The following is a 25,944-nucleotide window of genomic DNA, read 5'->3' on the forward strand; positions in this document are numbered from 1 at the left end:
TTTTTGGGGCATGGACATATCAAGACGTAAACACAATAATCTGACAGACATGTCAGATGTTTCTCAATACGTCTGTTAGTGTCAGAAACTGGATAATGTACAGTTTTGACATTGGAACTAGTTTTACAGGCCTTGCAGGACATACACGTAAAAAAACCCTGTATGTCCATATATATACCTTTAGTGCAAGGTACCTCATTGCTACATAGTCTGTCCTTAAGGGAATTTGCTTTTCTATAGGTAATGTTGATAGCATCCCCTAAAATGTCATCCAAGGTAGATTCCGTCTTCAGGATCTCCCAATGTCTATTAAGACATTGCCTGACCGCATAGGAACTGGAATTAAACGTACTGATAAATCTAACAACCTGATCATCATTCTCCTTTGTTACTGCTTTAGGTCTTAGCAATTCAGTCTGTGTAAACTGGATTGCCTTTAGATGTGCTTCTTGTATCACATTGGTTGTATAGCCTCTTTCCAAGAACCTTTTGGTCATGCAGTCACTTTCATGCTTAAAGTCTGCCTCCGTACTGCAATTTCTCCGAGCCCGGAGAAATTCCCCGTACGGAATGCTGCGGATCAATGTTTTTGGATGACTGCTTTCTGCATGTAGCAGAGTGTTACCTGCAGAAGGTTTGCGATAAAGTCTAGAACAGAGTCTATTGTCTCCTGCTTCAATTTCCAAATCCAAGAACTGAATTTTATGATTACTTATGGTGCCCTCAAATTTCAGATTTTTAGTGTTCGTGTTCAAAATGGAGATGAAATTTTCAGCTAGTTCACGAGATCCCTCCCAGATGATGAATAAGTCATCAATATACCGCAGCCATACTTTTACATGGCTGCGGTATAACTCTTGGGTTCTGGACACCTGCTGCTCCCAGTAGCCCATAAAAAGGTTAGCAAAACTGGGAGCAAAGCAGGTGCCCATAGCTGTGCCCTGTTTTTGTCTATAAAAGTTATCATTAAAGACAAAAAAGTTATTTTCAAGACAAAATTTCATCATGCTTAAAATCATTTCATTGTGCTCCAAAAAAGAGACAGAGCGGTTACCCAAGAATTGTTTGCAAGCCTCTATACCATCCGCATGTACAATAGATGTATAGAGGCTGCAAACATCCAAAGTGATAAGCAAAAATCCTTCCCGCCAGACAATATCTTTGATTTTATTCAAGAAGTCCTTACTATCTTTTAAATAATAAGGCATGGTTTCCACATATGGACGCAAGAAAAAATCAATGTATTTAGATGTGTTTTCAAGTAGAGAACCGATCGAAGAAACAATCGGTCTCCCAGGGGGAGAGATGGAATTTTTATGCAGTTTAGGTTGTAGGTACAGGATGGCTACTTTTGGGTTACGGTTCAACAGGAAAGAATATTCATCCCATTCCAAAAGGCTCTTAGAGTGCCATTCCTTCAGCATATTATGAAAGATAACATTTGACTCATCAATATCACTGATGGGTACTTGCTCATAATAATCCTGATCATTAACCTGCCGTAGCCCTTCCTGTAAGTAATCATGTACATTCAAAATAACCACGTTCCCACCTTTATCTGACTGTCGGATCACAATATTCCGATCTGATTGTAAGGATTTGATTGCCAGTCTCTGTTTCTTGGTTAAATTATCATGGGACCATGTTCTCCTTTTTGCCAGTTTTTTAAGGTCATTGATGACCAATGTCTCAAAAATATCAATACCACTGGATGGCAATGTCGGGTTAAAAATAGATTTTGGTTTAAAATGATTGGGGCAATTCAAATCAACTCTGTAACCCAATGATTGTGCATTAATTGGTATTGATTCCACCTTGTCATAATCCAATTCTTTGAGGGCAATTAGAGTATTTACTTCATTAATAGTTTCGATCACCGGAGAGCCTGTCGAGATTGTCCTAGGGACCCCGGTGTTTTTCACTTTCAATCTGTGCCATTTGTGCAATCGTAATTTACGTGTGAAATGAAAAAGATCAATTCTTTCTTGGGAGTAAGAAAAGTTAGAGGAAGGACAGAAAGAGAGGCCATATTGCAACACCTCATGTTCAGCTGGACTCAGAGAACGTAGAGAAAGATTTACCACATTTCTGCAGTCATTCATTTTCCTCGTCTTTTTTGACCCCGTGTTTCCACTCCCATTGGGGTTGCTGTTGTTTTTCCACCATCCACCCCTCCTGATTTGTTTGTAGATGGTGATATTTCTCTTGTAGTTTTTCCTCTTCCTCTGCCGCGTCCTCTGAAGATGCGTCCGCGTCCTCTTCCTCGACCTCTGTCGATTTGCCAATTCTGTTGATTTGACGTCAAATTCATTAGACGGAACTCCTCCCAAAAATTTGCTGGTTTAATTGAAATGTTGGTTGATTCCGATGTACCATACTCCGAGACATCGAGGATGTGAAAATTGTGTTAAAGTTAGTATCCGGTTGACCGCGGTATTTCCAGGAGGATTTGAAACGGACTAATGGGCTGTGCAATTTAACGGCGAAATCGAGCGCCACGATTCAGGCGGGTTCAGTTGGTGTGATCCTGTCGGCACTCACGGAGGTCCTATGGATGTGGCATGCTGTATGAAGATTCGAAGTAAGTGAATTTTGCACGTTTATCTAGTCTTTAGCCCTGGAATTTTCACGTTTCATGGTATTCCGTTTGGGACACCGCCTCCAGTTAAAGTGAAATTTACCGCTGCGTTTCCTGCTGCATCTCTATACGCACTGTATGTCGAGGTGTGCGGGGCTCCCCTACAACTGTATATGACTACCGGCTGGTTGTCATATTGACATTTAAAACCAAGATTTACAGAAAGTGCATCTCACACCAATGGCAGCGGAGTAATAAGCCAGGCCATGGAGTAATGTAACATTGAAGCCAAGAAGGATTATTATGGATCAGGATACAGAATCACGGAGGAGACTCAGAGCCAAAACCATGTTTGTGAAGACGGCTGAACAGTTACAAGCGGATGAACAGGTGGCGGCTCCGTTGTCCCTACACCACAAATATCAAAAACTCGAGAAATTAATAAGGAAAGAGATTTCCAAATGGTGGGAGGCGATAACGTTGGAGAAGTATCAGGAAGAAAAAAGAGTCCCAAGGGGACTCCGCATTTTGATTGCTCCATCATATGAAGACCCGTATCCTGAGCTTGCGGAGGAATGGGCGGAGAATCTAATGGATTGCTCTAATCGTATGCTTTCCATCTTGATCAAATACGCTTGGAAAGAAAGAGCTATCTTGCTTACAAAGATCGCTGAATTGAAAGAAGAGATTCAGAAGGAAGATACGATGGAAAATTTTACCATCAAGTTGGATGAGATTCAAAAAAAGATAGACAAGTATGAAGAAGAGATCATTGCAAAGAAAGAAAGGAAATTTTTGCGAGATAAGATGGATTACCAATCGGGAAGGGTATTTACGTTCAGCCGTAAATATGACCATGTGAATCGTAAAGGACTGCAAGGAAGTATAGATATAATTCAAACAAATGTTGGAGCTGAAAGTGACATCAGTGAGAGCGATGTCTCGGAGGATGGTACATCGGAATCAACCAACATTTCAATTAAACCAGCAAATTTTTGGGAGGAGTTCCGTCTAATGAATTTGACGTCAAATCAACAGAATTGGCAAATCGACAGAGGTCGAGGAAGAGGACGCGGACGCATCTTCAGAGGACGCGGCAGAGGAAGAGGAAAAACTACAAGAGAAATATCACCATCTACAAAAAAATCAGGAGGGGTGGATGGTGGAAAAACAACAGCAACCCCAATGGGAGTGGAAACACGGGGTCAAAAAAGACGAGGAAAATGAATGACTGCAGAAATGTGGTAAATCTTTCTCTACGTTCTCTGAGTCCAGCTGAACATGAGGTGTTGCAATATGGCCTCTCTTTCTGTCCTTCCTCTAACTTTTCTTACTCCCAAGAAAGAATTGATCTTTTTCATTTCACACGTAAATTACGATTGCACAAATGGCACAAATTGAAAGTGAAAAACACCGGGGTCCCTAGGACAATCTCGACAGGCTCTCCAGTGATCGAAACTATTAATGAAGTAAATACTCTAATTGCCGTCAAAGAATTGGATTATGACAAGGTGGAATCAATACCAATTAATGCACAATCATTGGGTTACAGAGTTGATTTGAATTGCCCCAATCATTTTAAACCAAAATCTATTTTTAACCCGACATTGCCATCCAGTGGTATTGATATTTTTGAGACATTGGTCATCAATGACCTTAAAAAACTGGCAAAAAGGAGAACATGGTCCCATGATAATTTAACCAAGAAACAGAGACTGGCAATCAAATCCTTACAATCAGATCGGAATATTGTGATCCGACAGTCAGGTAAAGGTGGGAACGTGGTTATTTTGAATGTACATGATTACTTACAGGAAGGGCTACAACAGGTTAATGATCAGGATTATTATGAGCAAGTACCCATCAGTGATATTGATGAGTCAAATGTTATCTTTCATAATATGCTGAAGGAATGGCACTCTAAGAGCCTTTTGGAATGGGATGAATATTCTTTCCTGTTGAACCGTAACCCAAAAGTAGCCATCCTGTACCTACTACCTAAACTGCATAAAAATTCCATCTCTCCCCCTGGGAGACCGATTGTTTCTTCGATCGGTTCTCTACTTGAAAACACATCTAAATACATTGATTTTTTCTTGCGTCCATATGTGGAAACCATGCCTTATTATTTAAAAGATAGTAAGGACTTCTTGAATAAAATCAAAGATATTGTCTGGCGGGAAGGATTTTTGCTTATCACTTTGGATGTTTGCAGCCTCTATACATCTATTGTACATGCGGATGGTATAGAGGCTTGCAAACAATTCTTGGGTAACCGCTCTGTCTCTTTTTTGGAGCACAATGAAATGATTTTAAGCATGATGAAATTTTGTCTTGAAAATAACTTTTTTGTCTTTAATGATAACTTTTATAGACAAAAACAGGGCACAGCTATGGGCACCTGCTTTGCTCCCAGTTTTGCTAACCTTTTTATGGGCTACTGGGAGCAGCAGGTGTCCAGAACCCAAGAGTTATACCGCAGCCATGTAAAAGTATGGCTGCGGTATATTGATGACTTATTCATCATCTGGGAGGGATCTCGTGAACTAGCTGAAAATTTCATCTCCATTTTGAACACGAACACTAAAAATCTGAAATTTGAGGGCACCATAAGTAATCATAAAATTCAGTTCTTGGATTTGGAAATTGAAGCAGGAGACAATAGACTCTGTTCTAGACTTTATCGCAAACCTTCTGCAGGTAACACTCTGCTACATGCAGAAAGCAGTCATCCAAAAACATTGATCCGCAGCATTCCGTACGGGGAATTTCTCCGGGCTCGGAGAAATTGCAGTACGGAGGCAGACTTTAAGCATGAAAGTGACTGCATGACCAAAAGGTTCTTGGAAAGAGGCTATACAACCAATGTGATACAAGAAGCACATCTAAAGGCAATCCAGTTTACACAGACTGAATTGCTAAGACCTAAAGCAGTAACTAAGGAGAATGGTGATCAGGTTGTTAGATTTATCAGTACGTTTAATTCCAGTTCCTATGCGGCCAGGCAATGTCTTAATAGACATTGGGAGATCCTGAAGACGGAATCTACCTTGGATGACATTTTAGGGGATGCTATCAACATTACCTATAGAAAAGCAAATTCCCTTAAGGACAGACTATGTAGCAATGAGGTACCTTGCACTAAAGGTATATATATGGACATACAGGGTTTTTTTACGTGTATGTCCTGCAAGGCCTGTAAAACTAGTTCCAATGTCAAAACTGTACATTATCCAGTTTCTGACACTAACAGACGTATTGAGAAACATCTGACATGTCTGTCAGATTATTGTGTTTACGTCTTGATATGTCCATGCCCCAAAAAGTATGTTGGCAGCACTATGTTTGCTGCTAAGAAACGGATTTTGGAACATATGAGGGCAATCCAGAACAAGGACAAGCTATCCCCCATTGCCAGACACTTCGAAGAGTTCCATAAGAGCAATCGGAACCTGTTAAGATTTTTTGTTATTGACAGAATCCTACCTTCTAATAGAGGTGGTGATAGAATTCGTAAGTTGCGTCAACTTGAATCCAGGTATACTATGGAACTAAATACGAAGATTCCAGCAGGGTTAAACTCTGAAGAAGAATTGTCGTGGCATTTGGGGGATTAAGTGTATTACTTAGCATGCTTATTGAGCTTATTTAGCTAAACATGCTTTCTCTCAAATGATCCCTGTTTCCAGCTTCTTTGTTAATGCTCTGAATCTTACTGTCATATCTTTATTCCCTTCCTCATTTTGCCATACCTTTTATTATGCTAACAAAGCTAAAAATAACCTCATATATTTATGAGAAATTTAAGATATAATTGGTTGCACGTATGGGTTGGCTCTGTTCTTTTCTCTTTGGGTTGATTCTGACACGATCCTTTATTAACATCGGTGCTATGCAGTTATGATGTGGAAGCATTTTATGGATTGACAGCTATGTTTGTTTTGCTATTTCTATTTTGTGATGTCCAGGTGGTCCAAGAAGAAGATCGATTGAGAATACCCATTACTTTAATTGTGAATATAGAAGGAGGAAAGAGGCTACTATCAAGAATAATGAGTCAGGAATAGAAGCAAAGAAATGTATTTAAGGCCCACTTGGGCGTAGTACTTTTCCTAGATTTTGTTTATCATGCTAATTTATCCTTTTATCATATTTGGGATTATAGATGTTCCTCTTTCCATTAATTAAATTTTTTCACTAATCTTTTGAAAACATTTTTTTACCCACTTGGGTTTAATTCTGAGAAAAGAGATTTAATGTAATTGAACATTACATTGATTTTTTGACTGAGATACCTAATCTTTTCTCACTTGAGATGTATTATTTTGGTACCTAATTGTGAGAAGAAGATATTCAGAAAATGAGGGTTACAAGTAACATGCGAGGTATTATGGATGTTAATATCTCTAAACGAGTAACACAAGTAACAATGTCTGGGATTTAGGCATATGTATGACAGAATTTTGAATGCATCGTTTTCTTCCTTTGAATGTAAAACTTTATTGCAAAACTTTATCAAAAGTAAATTTCTACAAGAGTAACGGTTGTTGAGGAGCAGCCACAATACAAGTAACATTGATTATGTTTTGAATTCATGCACTTGCTCGAATTTTGATAGGCAACAAGCGTTTTCTTTCCTCTGTATGCATTACTTTATCGCATAATCAGATTAGGGTACCATTATGTTTGGTCTTCATTTACCGTTCTAAGATGGCCGCCATGTAGCTTGATAGAGGTATATACAAACTGCTATCCTCTTTTGCTGTTGATGTTTTGAACGCAGCTCCGATGTTTCTTTGTCTCTTTTTGTATGTATTTAAACTGTTGAATTGTAAACAGTCGGTTACCCGTGACCAAGACGATACGGTCGTCGAAACGCGTTGGGTATTTATTTGGCTTTCATGCACTGAATTAAATCTTGGGATTTACGAAAGACGCTGTTTGTGTATCATTGGGGAAGGAGTGCATACGTGTACGCGATACACTTGGTGGAACTGGAATCTATACAGGACTCCCTCGGACCCTGCTGTGCACCGCCGCTTTGTGTCCCGGTACCCGAGGATGTGAAAATTGTGTTGTATGTATATATATATATATATATATATATATATATATCACAAAAACGACCTCCTTAGTGCAAAGAAATCCAGGCACACAACGGGGATTCTGTGGAAGCTTTTATTCACCGGTATTCAGCATTAGCATAATGCATTTCGACTCGCGTCTTCCTCAGATGCTGCTGATTACTCGTTGTTACTTGCTCCCTCCTTTTATGTATTCTCAGGCACTCCTATTGGTTGGAGAACAGCTGACCCTGCTGCCGTGACGGGACCGAGGTTTAATGCACAACTTCATGTCCCATAGTGCATTGTTCTTAATGAGCACTGCAGTCGGGTTGAAATTAAAGTACTGTAATTGCTGCTTAATGCCTCGTGAAAAGGGGGGGCCATGTGGTGGCGGGTAAAACGAATTGTGTGTGTTGAAGGCTTCCTCAGTTCCCCAACGTCCAGCCCCAGCAATGAGAACAGCACAGGGCCCGAGACAAGCTGTGATCATGCTCACCTCCCTGTAGAGTATCAGGCTGCCAGATAGCAGTGGCCACTAGTCTGGTCCATTCTTGAGGCGGTCCTGGTCATATCAATCCCTTGATAAAAGTCCGAGTTTGCCAGCAAACGACCAGGACAACTTGATGGATGGGTCCCTGTATCGCGCTCCTGGCAGGCGCGAAAAACATCACAAAAACGACCTCCTTAGTGCAAAGAAATCCAGGCACACAACGGGGATTCTGTGGAAGCTTTTATTCACCGGTATTCAGCATTAGCATAATGCATTTCGACTCGCGTCTTCCTCAGATGCTGCTGATTACTCGTTGTTACTTGCTCCCTCCTTTTATGTATCCTCAGGCACTCCTATTGGTTGGAGAACAGCTGACCCTGCTGCCGTGACGGGACCGAGGTTTAATGCACAACTTCATGTCCCATAGTGCATTGTTCTTAATGAGCACTGCAGTCGGGTTGAAATTAAAGTACTGTAATTGCTGCTTAATGCCTCGTGAAAAGGGGGGGCCATGTGGTGGCGGGTAAAACGAATTGTGTGTGTTGAAGGCTTCCTCAGTTCCCCAACGTCCAGCCCCAGCAATGAGAACAGCACAGGGCCCGAGACAAGCTGTGATCATGCTCACCTCCCTGTAGAGTATCAGGCTGCCAGATAGCAGTGGCCACTAGTCTGGTCCATTCTTGAGGCGGTCCTGGTCATATCAATCCCTTGATAAAAGTCCGAGTTTGCCAGCAAACGACCAGGACAACTTGTTGGACGGGTCCCTGTATCGCGCTCCTGGCAGGCGCGAAAAACATCACAAAAACGACCTCCTTAGTGCAAAGAAATCCAGGCACACAACGGGGATTCTGTGGAAGCTTTTATTCACCGGTATTCAGCATTAGCATAATGCATTTCGACTCGCGTCTTCCTCAGATGCTGCTGATTACTCGTTGTTACTTGCTCCCTCCTTTTATGTATCCTCAGGCACTCCTATTGGTTGGAGAACAGCTGACCCTGCTGCCATGACGGGACCGAGGTTTAATGCACAACTTCATGTCCCATAGTGCATTGTTCTTAATGAGCACTGCAGTCGGGTTGAAATTAAAGTACTGTAATTGCTGCTTAATGCCTCGTGAAAAGGGGGGGCCATGTGGTGGCGGGTAAAACGAATTGTGTGTGTTGAAGGCTTCCTCAGTTCCCCAACGTCCAGCCCCAGCAATGAGAACAGCACAGGGCCCGAGACAAGCTGTGATCATGCTCACCTCCCTGTAGAGTATCAGGCTGCCAGATAGCAGTGGCCACTAGTCTGGTCCATTCTTGAGGCGGTCCTGGTCATATCAATCCCTTGATAAAAGTCCGAGTTTGCCAGCAAACGACCAGGACAACTTGATGGACGGGTCCCTGTATCGCGCTCCTGGCAGGCGCGAAAAACATCACAAAAACGACCTCCTTAGTGCAAAGAAATCCAGGCACACAACGGGGATTCTGTGGAAGCTTTTATTCACCGGTATTCAGCATTAGCATAATGCATTTCGACTCGCGTCTTCCTCAGATGCTGCTGATTACTCGTTGTTACTTGCTCCCTCCTTTTATGTATCCTCAGGCACTCCTATTGGTTGGAGAACAGCTGACCCTGCTGCCGTGACGGGACCGAGGTTTAATGCACAACTTCATGTCCCATAGTGCATTGTTCTTAATGAGCACTGCAGTCGGGTTGAAATTAAAGTACTGTAATATATACATATATATATATATATATATATATATATATATATATATATCCAACAAATGCCCGAAAGCTTGGGAGCGAACACATCAGCAGGTGAACCATCCGGTCTTCATGGGCGGCTCGTACATTTTCACGCACAAGGGACTTGCTATGCCATTGCAGATTAATCACCAGACCTGACGCGTTTCAGGGCTCACGCCCTTTCTTCAGAGGTCGCTGTGAGTGTTCGAAATCGCAGGGGGTTCTGGGCATGCTCCTTCATTTATATCACCCTAGGTGGGCCCCGCTGGACGCGAGTCATTTTTGGTGCATGCTGGGAAATGTTGTCCCGTTTAGAACGTAATTGCACTTTGAGTAAGTCCTGCGCTCGTTACACAAATTAACACATATTTTCATCCCTTAGTGGGCTCCAGAATGACTAGCATGTTGATTTCGCCCCACCTGCTGCGCTGTGTCAAGCAAGACCAGTTCTTGCTACAGCCTCCTTCGTTACTCCTCGGATGGTTCTGCCCCCCACGGCAGGGCAGCCGTGTGAATTAATGTAGCCAACAAATGCCCGAAAGCTTGGGAGCGAACACATCAGCAGGTGAACCATCCGGTCTTCATGGGCGGCTCGTACATTTTCACGCACAAGGGACTTGCTATGCCATTGCAGATTAATCACCAGACCTGACGCGTTTCAGGGCTCACGCCCTTTCTTCAGAGGTCGCTGTGAGTGTTCGAAATCGCAGGGGGTTCTGGGCATGCTCCTTCATTTATATCACCCTAGGTGGGCCCCGCTGGACGCGAGTCATTTTTGGTGCATGCTGGGAAATGTTGTCCCGTTTAGAACGTAATTGCACTTTGAGTAAGTCCTGCGCTCGTTACACAAATTAACACATATTTTCATCCCTTAGTGGGCTCCAGAATGACTAGCATGTTGATTTCGCCCCACCTGCTGCGCTGTGTCAAGCAAGACCAGTTCTTGCTACAGCCTCCTTCGTTACTCCTCGGATGGTTCTGCCCCCCACGGCAGGGCAGCCGTGTGAATTAATGTAGCCAACAAATGCCCGAAAGCTTGGGAGCGAACACATCAGCAGGTGAACCATCCGGTCTTCATGGGCGGCTCGTACATTTTCACGCACAAGGGACTTGCTATGCCATTGCAGATTAATCACCAGACCTGACGCGTTTCAGGGCTCACGCCCTTTCTTCAGAGGTCGCTGTGAGTGTTCGAAATCGCAGGGGGTTCTGGGCATGCTCCTTCATTTATATCACCCTAGGTGGGCCCCGCTGGACGCGAGTCATTTTTGGTGCATGCTGGGAAATGTTGTCCCGTTTAGAACGTAATTGCACTTTGAGTAAGTCCTGCGCTCGTTACACAAATTAACACATATTTTCATCCCAACTCACAGCGACCTCTGAAGAAAGGGCGTGAGCCCTGAAACGCGTCAGGTCTGGTGATTAATCTGCAATGGCATAGCAAGTCCCTTGTGCGTGAAAATGTACGAGCCGCCCATGAAGACCGGATGGTTCACCTGCTGATGTGTTCGCTCCCAAGCTTTCGGGCATTTGTTGGCTACATTAATTCACACGGCTGCCCTGCCGTGGGGGGCAGAACCATCCGAGGAGTAACGAAGGAGGCTGTAGCAAGAACTGGTCTTGCTTGACACAGCGCAGCAGGTGGGGCGAAATCAACATGCTAGTCATTCTGGAGCCCACTAAGGGATGAAAATATGTGTTAATTTGTGTAACGAGCGCAGGACTTACTCAAAGTGCAATTACGTTCTAAACGGGACAACATTTCCCAGCATGCACCAAAAATGACTCGCGTCCAGCGGGGCCCACCTAGGGTGATATAAATGAAGGAGCATGCCCAGAACCCCCTGCGATTTCGAACACTCACAGCGACCTCTGAAGAAAGGGCGTGAGCCCTGAAACGCGTCAGGTCTGGTGATTAATCTGCAATGGCATAGCAAGTCCCTTGTGCGTGAAAATGTACGAGCCGCCCATGAAGACCGGATGGTTCACCTGCTGATGTGTTCGCTCCCAAGCTTTCGGGCATTTGTTGGCTACATATATATATATATATATATATATATATAATACTTTATTCGGTATAAAAAAAATCATAAAAGTACGGATCAAATGCATCATAATACAAAAACAAAACAATCAGCAGCTTAAAATGATACATGTTCGATCCTTCCGTGGGTGGAAACCCCTTAACACATGAAATTCATATTAAAGACCAATGAGAGGCTAACATCGCGGGCCACAAAGTACATATAAAAAAAACAAAATTAAGAGAGGAACATAATAGTTTCACAGCTAAGAATTGATACATATTCGCTCCCATCACAATTAAAAGAACCTTCCCCTATTCAAATTCATTCATTTTTGTAATTTAAAAAAAAAAAAAAAATTGGGGGCCTTTTAAAAAATGGTATTAAGAGCCACATTTGTTCATCTGGTACCTCTTGTATTTCTGAGTCTGATGGCTGCCCTTAAAAAAGTTTACAATGCAGAACAGGGTGTCTGTAGACAATTTTAAAAAGAACAGGGCCACCTTTGCATGTTTAAATCTAGAAGTCTATAAAATACTTTTTAAAAACAAACTACTAGGTAGTGAATAAAAAGGGCATAATAAAACAAAGTGAAGGGTATCCTGAGGAGACCGATGGTCGCAGCCACACGGACCCTTCAACTCTATGGACGGGGTGTATCCTGCCGGATCAGCTAGTGTGTGGTGCAATAGATTGAGCCTAAACGTGTCATTATAAATCTAGCATGGGCATTATGGGAATAAGATAAATAGGGCTCAATACCCAAACATGATTTAGTCAGGAGGTGTTCTCTAACTGACTGTTTAACCAGTTCCCTATCTTCCCTGAGTGATATAACATGCTTCTGGAACCAGGCCTGCACCAAAGTCTTGTCATGCACTGACATTTTTGTGGGGTTATTAAAAAGATCTGCGCATCCTATGGCTTCTAAAGTCTTCTTTACATACTTAAGCCATAGGATGTTCAGCCCCCGGTCACGGGCAAGGCAGTCTGTTATAATCTGCTTACTAAATGAGGCCTCTGTATTTGCACATATTTTGGCCCAGCAGGTTAGGGGTTTGGCTTCCAGCCTATCTCTGACATAACTGACACCCAGTTCTTCGTGAATGATGTGGGACGGTGTACTCTGAGGCACTTTCAGTAAGCGCCGGAGGTACTTGTTTTCCTCAGTCTGCAGATGCTCAGTATGTTTTCCACATTAATTATGGATACACCTCCCTTTACCTAAGTACTCTTCGACCAGTAATACTGGAATGGACTCATAGACCTTGCCTCTAAAATGTTGTTCGAAAGAACATAATTACGGCATTCAAGAAAGTATCAGTAAACATTTCAAATCTTTATAAAATTCAAACAGTCATTTATTCAATCTTTTTCAGTTGGTCACATAATTAGCAATACACTAATTGAATACAGACACAGATATATTTTCACAGTATAAACTTGACCAGAACACATTTTATCTAGAGTATACGAGTCATTAAGTAGAACCTAAACTGTTGCTGTTATGTTTGTTTATAAATCACACTATCACCCGCGAGAGTCTCCTGAAGCTGAGCATGTGTGTGTGCCTGGCCCTGCCTGTGGTAGGTTGGTTAGTTGAAAAGCCAGGTCTCCAGATTCCTTGAACAGAATTCAAGAAGAGAGGATAAGGCTCTGATGTGGAGTGGGAGGTCGTACCATGATTTAGGAGCAATGCAAGAGAACGCCCATTCTCCTGATCTGGTTCTGTGTGGGGGGGGGTGCGAGGGGGAGTCCTGTGGAGCAAAGGTGTCTGGGTGGTTAGTGGAAGGCAATGCGACTGTCCAGGTAGGTGGGGCTTAAGTTGTGTAGTGCCTTGAATGAGTATGTGAGGAGTTTGAAATGAGCATGTTTGTGTATTGGGAGCCAGTGGAGCTCCCTGAGGTGTGGTGTGGTGTAATGTGAGTTCTGTGTGGGTGGTTAAGGATAGTATGGCTGCTGAGTTCCGGATGGCATGTAGTCTTATGGTGAGTTGCTTGGTAGTCTTATGGTGAGTTGCTTGATGATGCCAGCGTAACAGGTGTGATGATTCTGTGGTTCCTGTTGTGTGTTCTGGGTGTGGATGTGGATCGAAGTCCTATGGTGAGGTGTACTTGCTAAAGATCAGTTTTTCTTTCATGTTGGTGTTGAGCTTGAGACAGTCTGCCTTCATTTATTTAGCAAACTTTACTCATGCAGACGGGTGGACTTGTTTCTGAGGTACAGTATGAGTCTAAAATCACTCAATCAAAGGGTTTGTAAAGTCTTGTGTCGTCGATGGTGGAAATACTTCTTTTGTGATGACAAATGAGCACTTTTTTGACAAAACCCAGAACTAGGCTGTGTTTTCATAATGATTTTTAGGGTTGTTACACAATTTCTATTGTGGGTGGTGACTGAACGTACAGACCAATTTCAGCAATATACCCTTTGTGATTACAGCTACAGTATTCAGCATCAGCATGTTGGATGGACGAGAGAGCTGAAAGTTTTCATCGTCTTATTTTATCCCAGAGTGAAACGTTTCTGACATAGCCATGTTTAAGGTGTTTATTAAAAGCAATTATTTGTAAAATAACACAAAATATTTAGTAATTAACCCCTTCTTTATTGTATGTGCTGTGAGCTGTACTTAATGAAAGTGAAAGAAACAATGAATAATTTTAACAGGGTAACATTTCTCAGTAGGACACTACCAGCAAAACTAAAAACTGTCTAAAGTAAGGGAAAGAAATGGTGTAATTGGATGATGACAGTATTTTCGGGGCCGCAGATTTGAATTTTGCCAATTAACATAGTTTCTTCTAGTACATTTGAATTATCTTTGCTATCATTGATTATAACCAGTTTTATAATGTGTTGCAGCCAGAAGACATTGAATCTGTAATCCCCAAAGGAGCATCGGAGTTGACAAAGCAACAAATTCGTTATCTGTTGCAGGTGGGAAAACACATATTTGAGAATTGAAATGCTTATATGATGCTTCAAGATACAATCAGCTTTGAGCTTTTGATTGCAAGAAATCTTCTTATATGTTGGGGCAGTGCCATCTGAGACCTCAAATATTTAACCTTTTTATGTGGTATTTATTTTTAAAAGGGCACCAATAGAGCTCATACTCTGAAGGATTGAATGCATTAAGTGTCATTTACTCCAGTCCTAGATATATCCCATAAGCAATAGTTAAACCTGAAGGTTCACAATCATATACCCCACCACCTTTTGCTGCTCTTCCTGGTGAATGCCTTTAAGGAAATAACAAGCCCAAAACTCATGGCAATGCTGAATGCCCTGCCAGAAGTGATGATGCAAAAAAAGGCAACCTGATGTCCTATTCTCAGCATTGAAGTGAAGCCCTGGGTTAGTTTATTTGTTGTTTATCAGTTCATAACAGTGTTCAGTGCTTTACTGTATTCTTTATTCCCAACATTATGGTCATGACCACCCTAGATATTTTGGTCTGAAGCACAAATGTTAAAACATTTGTCCCATCTCAGCTGCAAGGAATTAAAATAAAAAGTTTACAGATTACTAGCATTTCTTTTGTAGTCCTGATTAAGCACCTTTAACAATTTAGCATTATTCCTTTTGTAGCAGGACGACTACCTTTCACTCTCTATGAATGGGCCTCAGATGTTCAGCCCCTTTGCTTATACCTCCTACAGACTGCCACTACCTCACAAAGCTTCTCTAGGACATTGCTTGTACTTGCTAGTGACAATGACGTCCTTGCTTGTGGATTGACTGATAGGGTCTGCGCACCTCATGTAACACATTAGAAAATCTGGAGTTTATGAAATTTCAAACTGCGCATAACCATCACTCTGTGTAATGCTAAATAAGGTAACATTGTGCTTTGCCTCCCTCTTTAGATGAGACAGACATCGGACAAATCAATGAGACTTGTGCTGTCTACATTCAACACCCTGAGGGAAGACCTCGGCCACCTGCAAGGAGACTTGAACGTATGTGACTACATTGTTGAAAGTGACTGGCACACTATGCTGTTTATATGTAACTCTGGCTTCTGTAGCAACATCAGTAAATCCACCCTAAGGAATACAGAAATAATTCTGATTGTTAATATTGCTGTACACAGGATCCCTAATCTTTTAAATTTGTATACAACGCTTCTGTGCAAATAGCACACTAATGTGATTGCAAAAACTCTACACTAGCCCAACACTTGTTTACAATCCAAACGATTAAAGCAATACAAATTTACACTTAGAATAAGTATACAATAGTAAATTGCATGTTCCCATTCACTATTTATGAAGGTTTCGCTATCGTGGCCCCATTCATATAGTTTATTAGTGCATGCACAGTGCAAATTGATGCTCTTCTGGTCCAATGGTGTACCCTTAAGATTAAGACTCTGTAAACACTTTATCCCTCATTATTTGTAAATGTAGTGTTGTGGTACTAGGTGCAGATTTTGTTTTAATTAGTCACTAACCAATGCCACAAGGTTACAGCATGGCTGAGCATTTTTGCTTTTAGTTCACAAACTGCTTAATGTTTCCCTTACTTGTAAAGAGTAGACTGTGATCAGCATGTTGTATATTTTGAGGGACAAACTGCAGTGTTAAAAGAAATATAGGGAGTGCTAATCCTCATGTGGGCAGAATTTAGATGTATGTTCAAAATGGGTTGAATGTATTTGGATATAGCAGTGAATTTAGAGAGATTCTCATTTTTTCCCTAGAAACTGGAAACTGACAAAAGTCTACTTGAGAGAGACCTTGAATTTAAAGAAACACAAGTGAAAGAATATGAAGCACTTTTGACATCTTTGCGAGAAAGTAATCGGCAACAGCAGGTATGTGCAGGTCTATAAGGTGCAGTTTCTGAAACATTACATGATTTTGTCGGTACTAAAACCCGAATTTGCTCAGGGACATGAAGGATAAGTATTGTAACTCCATTTTAATTATACATTTGGTATTCTAATTTATGCATACTAATAATGGAGTGGATCTACAATTTTTTGTGCATCTTAATTAAAACTAATATCTGTGGGCATTCATCTCAGATTGCGCTATTTAAAATTAGGATCTGTAAACATTTATGCCTCACGATGAAACTTGGTCAAATGTAAAGGCCACATAAATATTGGATATTGCACTTCAATAAGTGCAGGGATACAGGCAAAAACATGGGTTTTCCCAGGAGACAGGTAGTCAGTTGTCGGTTTGTGTGGATATTCTCAGATCCCCTCAGTGTTTTCTCCAACCTATTTGCACATGTAGTTACCCAAGAAAGGTTGAATTAAAACAGAAAAGAGGATGGCAAACTTCACCACATACTTCCATGTTTCATGGGGATGGAAAGAATTTCGGCTTTATTACTCTGCAGATTTCGACGTTTCACTTTCAGTACTGTCTACAACACCATCAAGTGGGCAGATATGAAGTTCTAGGAGAAGGCCCAGTGGTGGAGAGTATGTTGATCCTCTGTGTCATAGAGATCTCTGTAGTGAGTTGCCAGTAGTAAATTTCTAGGAGTAAGGATAAATTGTTTATTCCTGTATTTGACGTCAGAGCGAAGACCGGAAACAGTGGAGGAAGCGTCTGAGGGTGTCTCAATTCCGGAGTTCCTTTCATCCTGTCCCAACCCACTCTAACATTATCGTACACGTGCAATGCCAGCATAAGGAGTCCTGTATACTTCATGAGTTAAAAGACGACTTCGAAGAAAAACAAGTTGCAAATGTCTGGGCCGAACACTAGGTGGCAGCAGTATGCAGAGCACGTGAACCTATAGCACTAAACGATATGAACAGATGTTTATAGCAAGGAAAGCAAAATGTTCCATTGCCAATTTTCAGCTCTGTCTAGAATCTCCAAGATGAAGGTGGAAATGGTGAGTGTTCGAAAAGTTTTCTTGGAAATCTATTGAAGTCAGATATTTCCACATTATAGTCCTAGGGATACATTTAATCGCAAAAACGTTGTAAATCAAACCAACCTGTAGAGTTTAATCACTGGCAAGCAGATTCCGGAATTTGTAAACAAAAAAAAAAAAGGTTTTGTGAAATGCCTGCCATTTTTAAAATATGGAGATTTAAACTTGGAAATGAGCCTGCGACAGTTGAAAGCCTCAAGGTCCTACAAGAAGTAATGTACGGGACTTTTAATGAATTTTTCAGGACTGGTTTTCTTTTTACAGCTGTCTCTTAATGCTTCATGAATGTTTAAATTCAGAATTGTAATTCTGCTAGTAACCTTTGAAGTTATAACACAGGATTCAAGGACAAGTTAGGAAAAACCTTATGTTTTTTTTCCTGAGTGTTTGACAATGGAGCAGTGAAATCGTTGCTGCGGTTTGTGGGGTAAGGGAGTACATACATGAGACATGTAATGTGACCGTGTATGCTTCCCTTCTCATGGTTTGTTTTGGTTCCTTATCTTTCCGACCCTGCAGATGAAACCAGCCACTTTGTACAGCACAAATGTAGGAGTTGAAGTTTATTAACTTAGTCAGAAGTACCTATGTTAATCTGATTGTTGCTTTAAAAAAAATATACTAAAAGAGAAAGTGGAAGCGGTCAATTCAAAGCATCACACTTAGCTTATAATATGTACATAGTGACATTGACAAAATGAAACTGGCAATTGGCTCATTCTCGAAATTTGCAGTGTTGCAAGTACACTTTTTATTGTGATAGAGAGTATGCCTTTATAAAGCCACTAGTGAAGTGTTGGTGAAGAGCTAATTCCTCATATGCTAAGTAGCAAAATGAGGTATGGGCCATGCAGACAGGGAGAGTGAGTTTGGTGTGGTCTTCAATCATTGAGGCAAATTGCAGGAAAAGTATTCTTATAAAACAGCATTGGTGGTTAGGGTTCTCTTTAGGAGTTCCGTCAGTGTGGATGTTGGTGTAAGGTAGCTTCAAGTGACCATAATCTGTAGTGTGCAGGAATGTCCAGTACCCTGTGCTCTGATCACTCTGAAAAAGTGTTGTGATGGATACTTCATCCCTCTGAATATTCATCTTTTGAATATCCCTATGCACCAGACTGGATCTGGAAACACCAGAAGCGCCTGGTGGCACCATATGGCTCATGTGTGGCTGTGCACTGCCTGCGCACATGAAAACACAGGCTTGTATAGCTCCACGCTGAGCTCAGGCATCTGCTCCTTTCTTAAACATTCCCTTCTAGTGTGGATCTACAGATCCCTCTATTCTTTAGTATTTTCCAAATTACTTAATTCCAACACAAATCGTACAATATACCTTATTGGTCAAGTGCTACCTTCCACGGTTTTAGGTTCTAACCCTGTAGGAGCCACAAAACCAATGCCTGTTTATCACTTGCTTGATGCCTGCATGTGGTGCCTGGAATTTGACATTGATCTGTTGACCTGCAAAAGATTTGTTCTTAAGCATATTGAGAGTGAAGCCAAGCTGTTTTTGGCCAAGGCTCATTATAATTTGCTTGCCCACTCCTGCTCACTCAGGCAGGTAAGTCACCCTAAAAGAGCATTTCTTTAAATGCCTCTTACAACACACGAGAGGCAGAAAGAGGTGTAATAGTAGAGGACCCCCTCCTCTTTCAGGATAAGATCCCATTTTTTAAAACTGATCCAGGAGTTGGTGGTGGTGTTTTCTGTCCTCTTTGCCTTCCTCCTTTTCCGAGCCATTACCAATCCTGGAGAAGAGCTGGTCAGGAGTCCAGTTTCTATCAGTCAATGGCTGACTTCTTCAGCATTGCTCCTTGTTCTTGCATATGCATTTTACTCCCAAAGTGGATGTGTGGCCTTCAGGTGCCAATTCCAGGGGTCCTTCAGCCACAGTGCAGTCCGATCCTGTTCAGTGCTTAATGGCCACTCTAGTGCCTCCTTCTCAGCCCTCGTCCCCGTAACTGTCAGGGCCCATGATGTCATGAAGAGATCCGTTCACAGGACCATTGCTGAAGTCTAGGGCTCCAACCGACGGATTTACCTTTGCATGGGTGCCCTCAGCAGTCTGCCTTAACAAGCAATCGTCAAACAGCGTCAAAGTTATTGACAAATGAAAAAATGTTTTTCCTATGGAAACAAAGTTGTAGCTATTACTACCTACTGGCGACCGCCAGTAGGTAATATATAATATGCAGACATATAAAAGTTGGACAGCTCTCGCAGAGGAATCAGCAAGCATCTGGGAAGAGGTTTCAGTGTGTAGTGACCTCCTAAATTACAGCAAGTGCTCCTCTGCCTAAACCCAGAAATGCTTGTTTATTTTTAACTAAACATATCCTTGCTCTTGGGCCGAGACCTTAGTCAGGCTGACATTGTTATTATCTGTTGATGGCTCTACCGCCATATGGATGAAAGCAAATAACGGCATTTGCACAATGTGTGTCAAGGCCTTGTATGTGTTGTTCAGGGTGTCATGAGAATGTGTGTTCTAAGTGAAATCTGTAAGCAATGTAGTTTCAGCAAAACGAATCCTCCATTGTCACTCACACAAATGTGTGTCAAAAGTCATTGTGTGAAAGAGAAGGCAACTTAGGAAATGTGTATATGGTAAAAATGGCAGTGTTTTCCCCCGGGCCTGACTAAGACACATGACAAGCCATGTATCTGGCATGAATATAGCCTCATCAGTCCACTTTCAATGAACATTTAAATTCAATGTAAAATGGTATCGGGCATCCCACCCTGGCATTGGGCCATGCCCTCAGCCTTGCAAAGCCACAGCAGACTTTCTGCCCCCCACCTCCCTATGGGACAGCTTGGGGGTGTTCACCCCCATGGGGCAGAAAGCCCACTAGACACCAGAGAAGAGTAATAAAAAAATTAATAAGCATTTGCAATGCAATCGGTCTCGCCTTTGGAACCTTATATGTATTTAGCTATGCAGCACCTTAGCCTAGGTGCTGAAACATCTACTGTTCTTTAACATGGAGGGAAAGTAAGCACCAAACTGCGTGACACGATAGGTATGGGAACATATGGAGAGAAATATTGCCTTTCAGCTGGAAATGATATAGTCCAAAGCTCTGTTTTTAATATAAAAGCAAGGCCTTCGGTGGTCATATCACCGAAAACACAAGATTTGAAAATTATATTATTGTCTACGGGTGTGCATGGAAGACAATTTATATGGACTGGAATCTAGAGAATGCTAAAGTCGTTCTGGTATTTTACTAACCTCTGCTGGTCGTTTTCTATCAAGAAAGTTAAATAGAGGCAGTAGCCATAAAAATTAAAAAAAAGTCCCTCAGCAGAAAGCAATTCTGGTGTTTTACTGACCTCTGCTGGTCGTGTTCTATAAAGACAGTTAAATGGAGACAGTTGAACAGAAAAAAAGTCCATAAGTGGAACAGACAAGTCCTACGGCTGATCTCCAGAGCACACAAAGTACATACACATCTAAGTATATACTTAAGTATATACTAAAGTATATACAAGAGGTCTCGAATGCTTGACCTAATAAAGGGGGTGGCGCCTACTCTTGCATCGCTCCCTGCCCCGTACTGTCTTTCTCTCCTCACTCCACAACACACCACGGAAGTTCAGTTGTGTAGCAGTCTGGACTCCTCTATAAAACATGTAGCATAGGCCTTTTTCCATCAGTTTATCCTTCGCTGCCAAGGAGAAGGAACATTGGTGTTGCAAGCATTTGGTGTAGTCTGGAAAAATCAATGCTCTATAGTTTTCCAAAGAGAAATCGTTTTGTGGGGAACAGGAAACCTATGGATAGGTTCCTTTACAAATAAATTAGGGAGAGACCTAGAGATGCACCCAAGTCCATCCTTAAAGTATTTTCAGGCAGGCCAACAGTACATATATTATTCCTTCTTGGTCGCTTTTACAGTCCTTCACTTTATATTTCAACAATTTCACCCTTTTGGTTAGTGATAGCACTTTTTTAAAGCATGGACATCTTTTATTGTATTTCTTTTGAAAGAATTTTGTATTTAATGTATTTTGCAGCAAGTGGTGTAGCTAGCCCTTTGGCCGCCCGTGGCGGTCCCTGCGTTTGCCGCCCCCACGTTGGCCGTATTGAAGAGCGGAGGGGGTGCTGGCGATTGCTGCCCGAGATGGCAGGTAAGAGCGGGAGGAGGCTGCCGCCCCCAAAACCCGTACCGCCTGGGCAGATCGCACCCCTCCCTACACCCCCTCTTTCTATGCCACTGTTTGCAGGTTTCTTTTGTTCATTTTTACAGGAGACCCAGATCAACTGCAACTAATGCTATCTTGAGTTCGAAAGCTTTTCTTGTGGATTCCACGGCATCAGATCCAACACTGATGTAGGTTTACTGCGGGGCTTCAGGCTGTGTACAGCTTTTTCATACCTGAGTAGGCTCTGGTTATAATCCTCTTGGTCTTTAACTACTCCAAATAGGGATGCACTTTGAAGGGTTCTGCTTCAAAATCAGCTGCAACCTCCACTCGTACTTCTGCCATCTTTGATTTACAGGCAGTACTGGGCTCCTACACCCACTCCAGAGAATAGGTAGGGATGGGCTGGTCCACTTTTTATAAAGGTGCCAAAATGGATAAATCTCGATGAGGCCATAACCCACTCACCACTCCCGTCACAGCTCAAATGCTGCTTGAACTCTGATCGGGTTGGATCAACTTGCTCCAGGTTCCTTTCCAACATCTGGGAATATTAGGATCATTTAAACTGAAAGGCCATGTCCTACACTGTGAACATTCAGTCTGGGACCTAGGAATATTCAAAAGGTAGAGAAATTGAGGGAAGATAATGTTTTATTTTTTCTGGTAGATACTTTAACAATGGTAAGTTGCTTTTTGTTTGAGTTACTCAAGTACACATTCTGGCCAAGTTAAACCTTCCCTGTGAGGTGCACCTTGAATATTAGGTTTTAGTTTGATTCAATGCGATTAAAGAATACCATGAAACAATTCATAGAGGTGTTTCAAAAAATGGAATCCTGATTAGAAGATGAGCACTTGCTACATGTTTATTCCTTTATGATAATAAAATAATACTTGTATTCTAGCGAGCCTTCTTTCAGTCTCTTAATACCAAGGTTCAGCTCTGCAACCACACCTTATTTTATTCCTCTCTTGCTGTCTACAGGAGGGGGGTGTCACTGCACCATTTACAGTTTTAACCAGTGCAGTACCTTACCTTTTTTCATTGAAAAATAGACTGCTCTAGCCACCAGAAGCAAGTATGAATTGGAGTTAGTGTTCAAACAGATATTCGTATATGAACTTCAGTCGCATGATGTCAATGATATCACTTGTAGGTTAAAGAGTATTCTTTGAGAAATAATGCTGCTCTTTTGTTCCCATCAGCAAGCCCTAAAAGAGAATGGCCTAAAAATCAGAAGGTTAGAAGAACAGATTCTTCTTCTGAAGAATGCAGATGCTGACAAGGACTATCGCTTGAAGGAACTGGAATTCAGTAAGCGTGCTCTAGAGCAAGAGAGCGACAACCTGAGACTACAGGTACGGTTCTCATGCTGTGTTCCAATTAAATGCTTATTGATGCTGGTCTATGTTTTATGGAAAGTGCAAACTATAAAATTAGTTTTTTTTCCCAGATGTTGAACAAAAACTTGTCTAATTGTTTCTTATGTTTCTTCTTTGTAAATTCATAGCCACACATCCAATTGTGTCCAGAGAAAAAGCATTCTCATATTAGTAGTTGACTGAGCTCTTGCCATTCCAAAGAGAGCACTGCACCCATTTCTGCCTTAACTGGTTGTGGCTATGCAAGCTATATTTAAATTTATTTTCTCTCCTACCATTTGTTGATGTTTTTAATGGTGACAAAATACAAATACTAAACTCAGTAGATAAGCAGTGCGCTGTAGCATGTATCCAACTTCAGTTAGAATTTGAGCTGGAATTCCGGTGTATGTCTGGAGATATAGTTGTAGTATTGGTTCTTTTGATTCCTCCAGTGATTATGCTTCTATTTCTCAAAAAAGCCAAACAATTGGTACCAGTATCACTTGGGTATGGTAGCCTAAGTCTAGAACTCTGGAACTAACATAGTTGAGGTTTAGTTTTTGAGAGTTATTACAAAGATTTCCAGAATTTCTTAGTTTCCTGTATATTTGTTTAATCGTCACACTCTTTCATTCTCATTCCTTTCATCATGCGTATCTGTTACAAATTCACTCCGCAGACAGCAGGATAAGAAGAGGTAAGATGCTTTATTCAAGCGCCATCTAGCAACAGACCGGTTCTCTCCCGGCCAGTAGTCAGCTGACCAGTACAGAACTTTGGTTGTACAAAACACATCCAGTGGAATCTCACTACGATGAGATTCCATATGGAACAACTCAACAAGCCTAAGCAAATTACAACACATCTTTTCTTCCAGTATGATAGAAAACATTATTTAATTAAACAAGTGCACTTATAGAATATGGGGAAAGAAAGATAGAAAACTCTGAACAACAAAGATCCCACAGAAGGCTACAAAGGAGATAAGAAGAGAAAAAACAAAAGATATTTGAACAAATAAAGACCAAACACAATGTATCACAAACATAATTGTTCAAGTACAAGAGGGTTTTACGCTCTCTAGAGTGTTTTCCTTCACCACACCCAACACCTTCTGTCCTTTCCCTCTCGAGAATTACAGAATCTGTAGTAACTCCCTGAGCCACTTCTCCCCCCTGATCATGACTGGAAGAAGGACCATCACAACATCCAAATTCTCCATACCTCATGAACATAAAACCATCCACAGCTTCATTGTTATTTCTTGAGCAAACAGCACCCTTCGGATATAAGGCAACTCTGCCTTTGTTCCAATGCTCTCCATTCTCCAAAACCACATGAAAATCAAAGGTCTGCTTTAACCATAAAAGGACCCCTGAATTTGGTCAGCCCTCTAGTTATTCTACCTGTTTTAACTTTCATCCAATCACCTGCTTCAATTATTCCCTTGCTTACAACCTCCTTAACATTTACATCTTTACCCAAAACACAATCTTTTAACCAGACTGGTACCAATCTGTAGCCAGGAAACCTTCCTCTCATCATGTCAAATGGAGATTTATCCAAAGTGTCTTGTTCGGTGGTGCAATAAGCTCACACCATATCATCAACAGCTTCCTCGTCATCCTGATTAGACACACCATCCATCTGAATGACTCCCTTAACCAACCTATTATCCCTTTTCACTATGCCATTGCCTTGGGGATTGTACAGCGAGGTGCTCTGGTGTTTGATACAATTTTTACATAGATGTTCCTCCATGACATGGGCAGTAAGTTGCATACCACTCTCCGTCACTAGGACGGAAGGAACTCCTAACTCAAGGAACACTTATCTCAAGGCCCGAATAGTGACACTTGTAGTAATATCTCCCATGAATTTCACACGCAACCACTTTGAATAGGCATCCACACATACCATGGCAAACCTCAAACCACTGCGTACCTCAGACATCGTACCTATAAAATTCATGCAAACTGTGTGTCAGGGCAACCCCAGATTTCCAATGTGTCCCATGCTTGTTTGATTACCAATACGAAGACGCTTATCACTCTCTTTACACACAACACATTTCACCACCCAATCCACCACCTGACCATCCATTCCAGGCCACAAAAACTGTGCCTAAAAGAGGTTTTTGGTAAAACCTTGTCCCAAATGGCCTCTGTGAGCCATTGCTACCAGTTTCTGCCTTTGGCACAAATTTTTCGCCCATCATTAAAATATGCCTGCCACATGTGGAAACTCATCTATCAACTTGACAAATGGTCTCACAGGACTGGCAACACAACTTTTCCTCCGTTTACCAGAAACAACCATGCATATGACATCACTAAGAGTAAGATCCACATCCATAGCTTGGCACCACTCTTCTTTTGTGAATGCACCAGCACCCCCCAACACTACATCTTGTATAGGTGCAACTGAACCTTCGCCTTCCTGATCATCCGCCACAGGACCTTTCCCCATCTGCCAATCCATGGAAAGGCAATCCGCCTGTACATGCTCTATCACATACCGATATTCCTGGAGCCTGGCAGTAAACCTTGCCAATATCGCAGAACCCTAGCCCGCACCACCTGGGTGAAGAATATTAATTAGAGGCTTATGATCAGACCTCAAGATAAAAT

General features: G+C 41.7%; 1 protein-coding gene across 4 annotated transcripts in view; it reads left to right on the forward strand.

Annotated features, from left to right (window-relative positions):
• Positions 1-25,944, forward strand: part of POF1B (POF1B actin binding protein) — a 261,114-nt gene that overhangs the window by 182,239 nt on the left and 52,931 nt on the right. For all 4 annotated transcript variants that reach the window (XM_085607805.1, XM_085607804.1, XM_085607806.1 and 1 more), the window contains exons 9-12: positions 14,756-14,830; positions 15,763-15,855; positions 16,599-16,712; positions 23,156-23,308. In XM_085607805.1, the coding sequence (XP_085463931.1) occupies positions 14,756-14,830; positions 15,763-15,855; positions 16,599-16,712; positions 23,156-23,308 (435 nt within the window). The remainder of the gene's footprint in view (positions 1-14,755; positions 14,831-15,762; positions 15,856-16,598; positions 16,713-23,155; positions 23,309-25,944) is intronic.

Source organism: Triturus cristatus, chromosome 5_2 (genome assembly GCF_964204655.1).
Source record: "Triturus cristatus chromosome 5_2, aTriCri1.1, whole genome shotgun sequence".
NCBI classification, from domain to species: domain Eukaryota; kingdom Metazoa; phylum Chordata; class Amphibia; order Caudata; family Salamandridae; genus Triturus; species Triturus cristatus.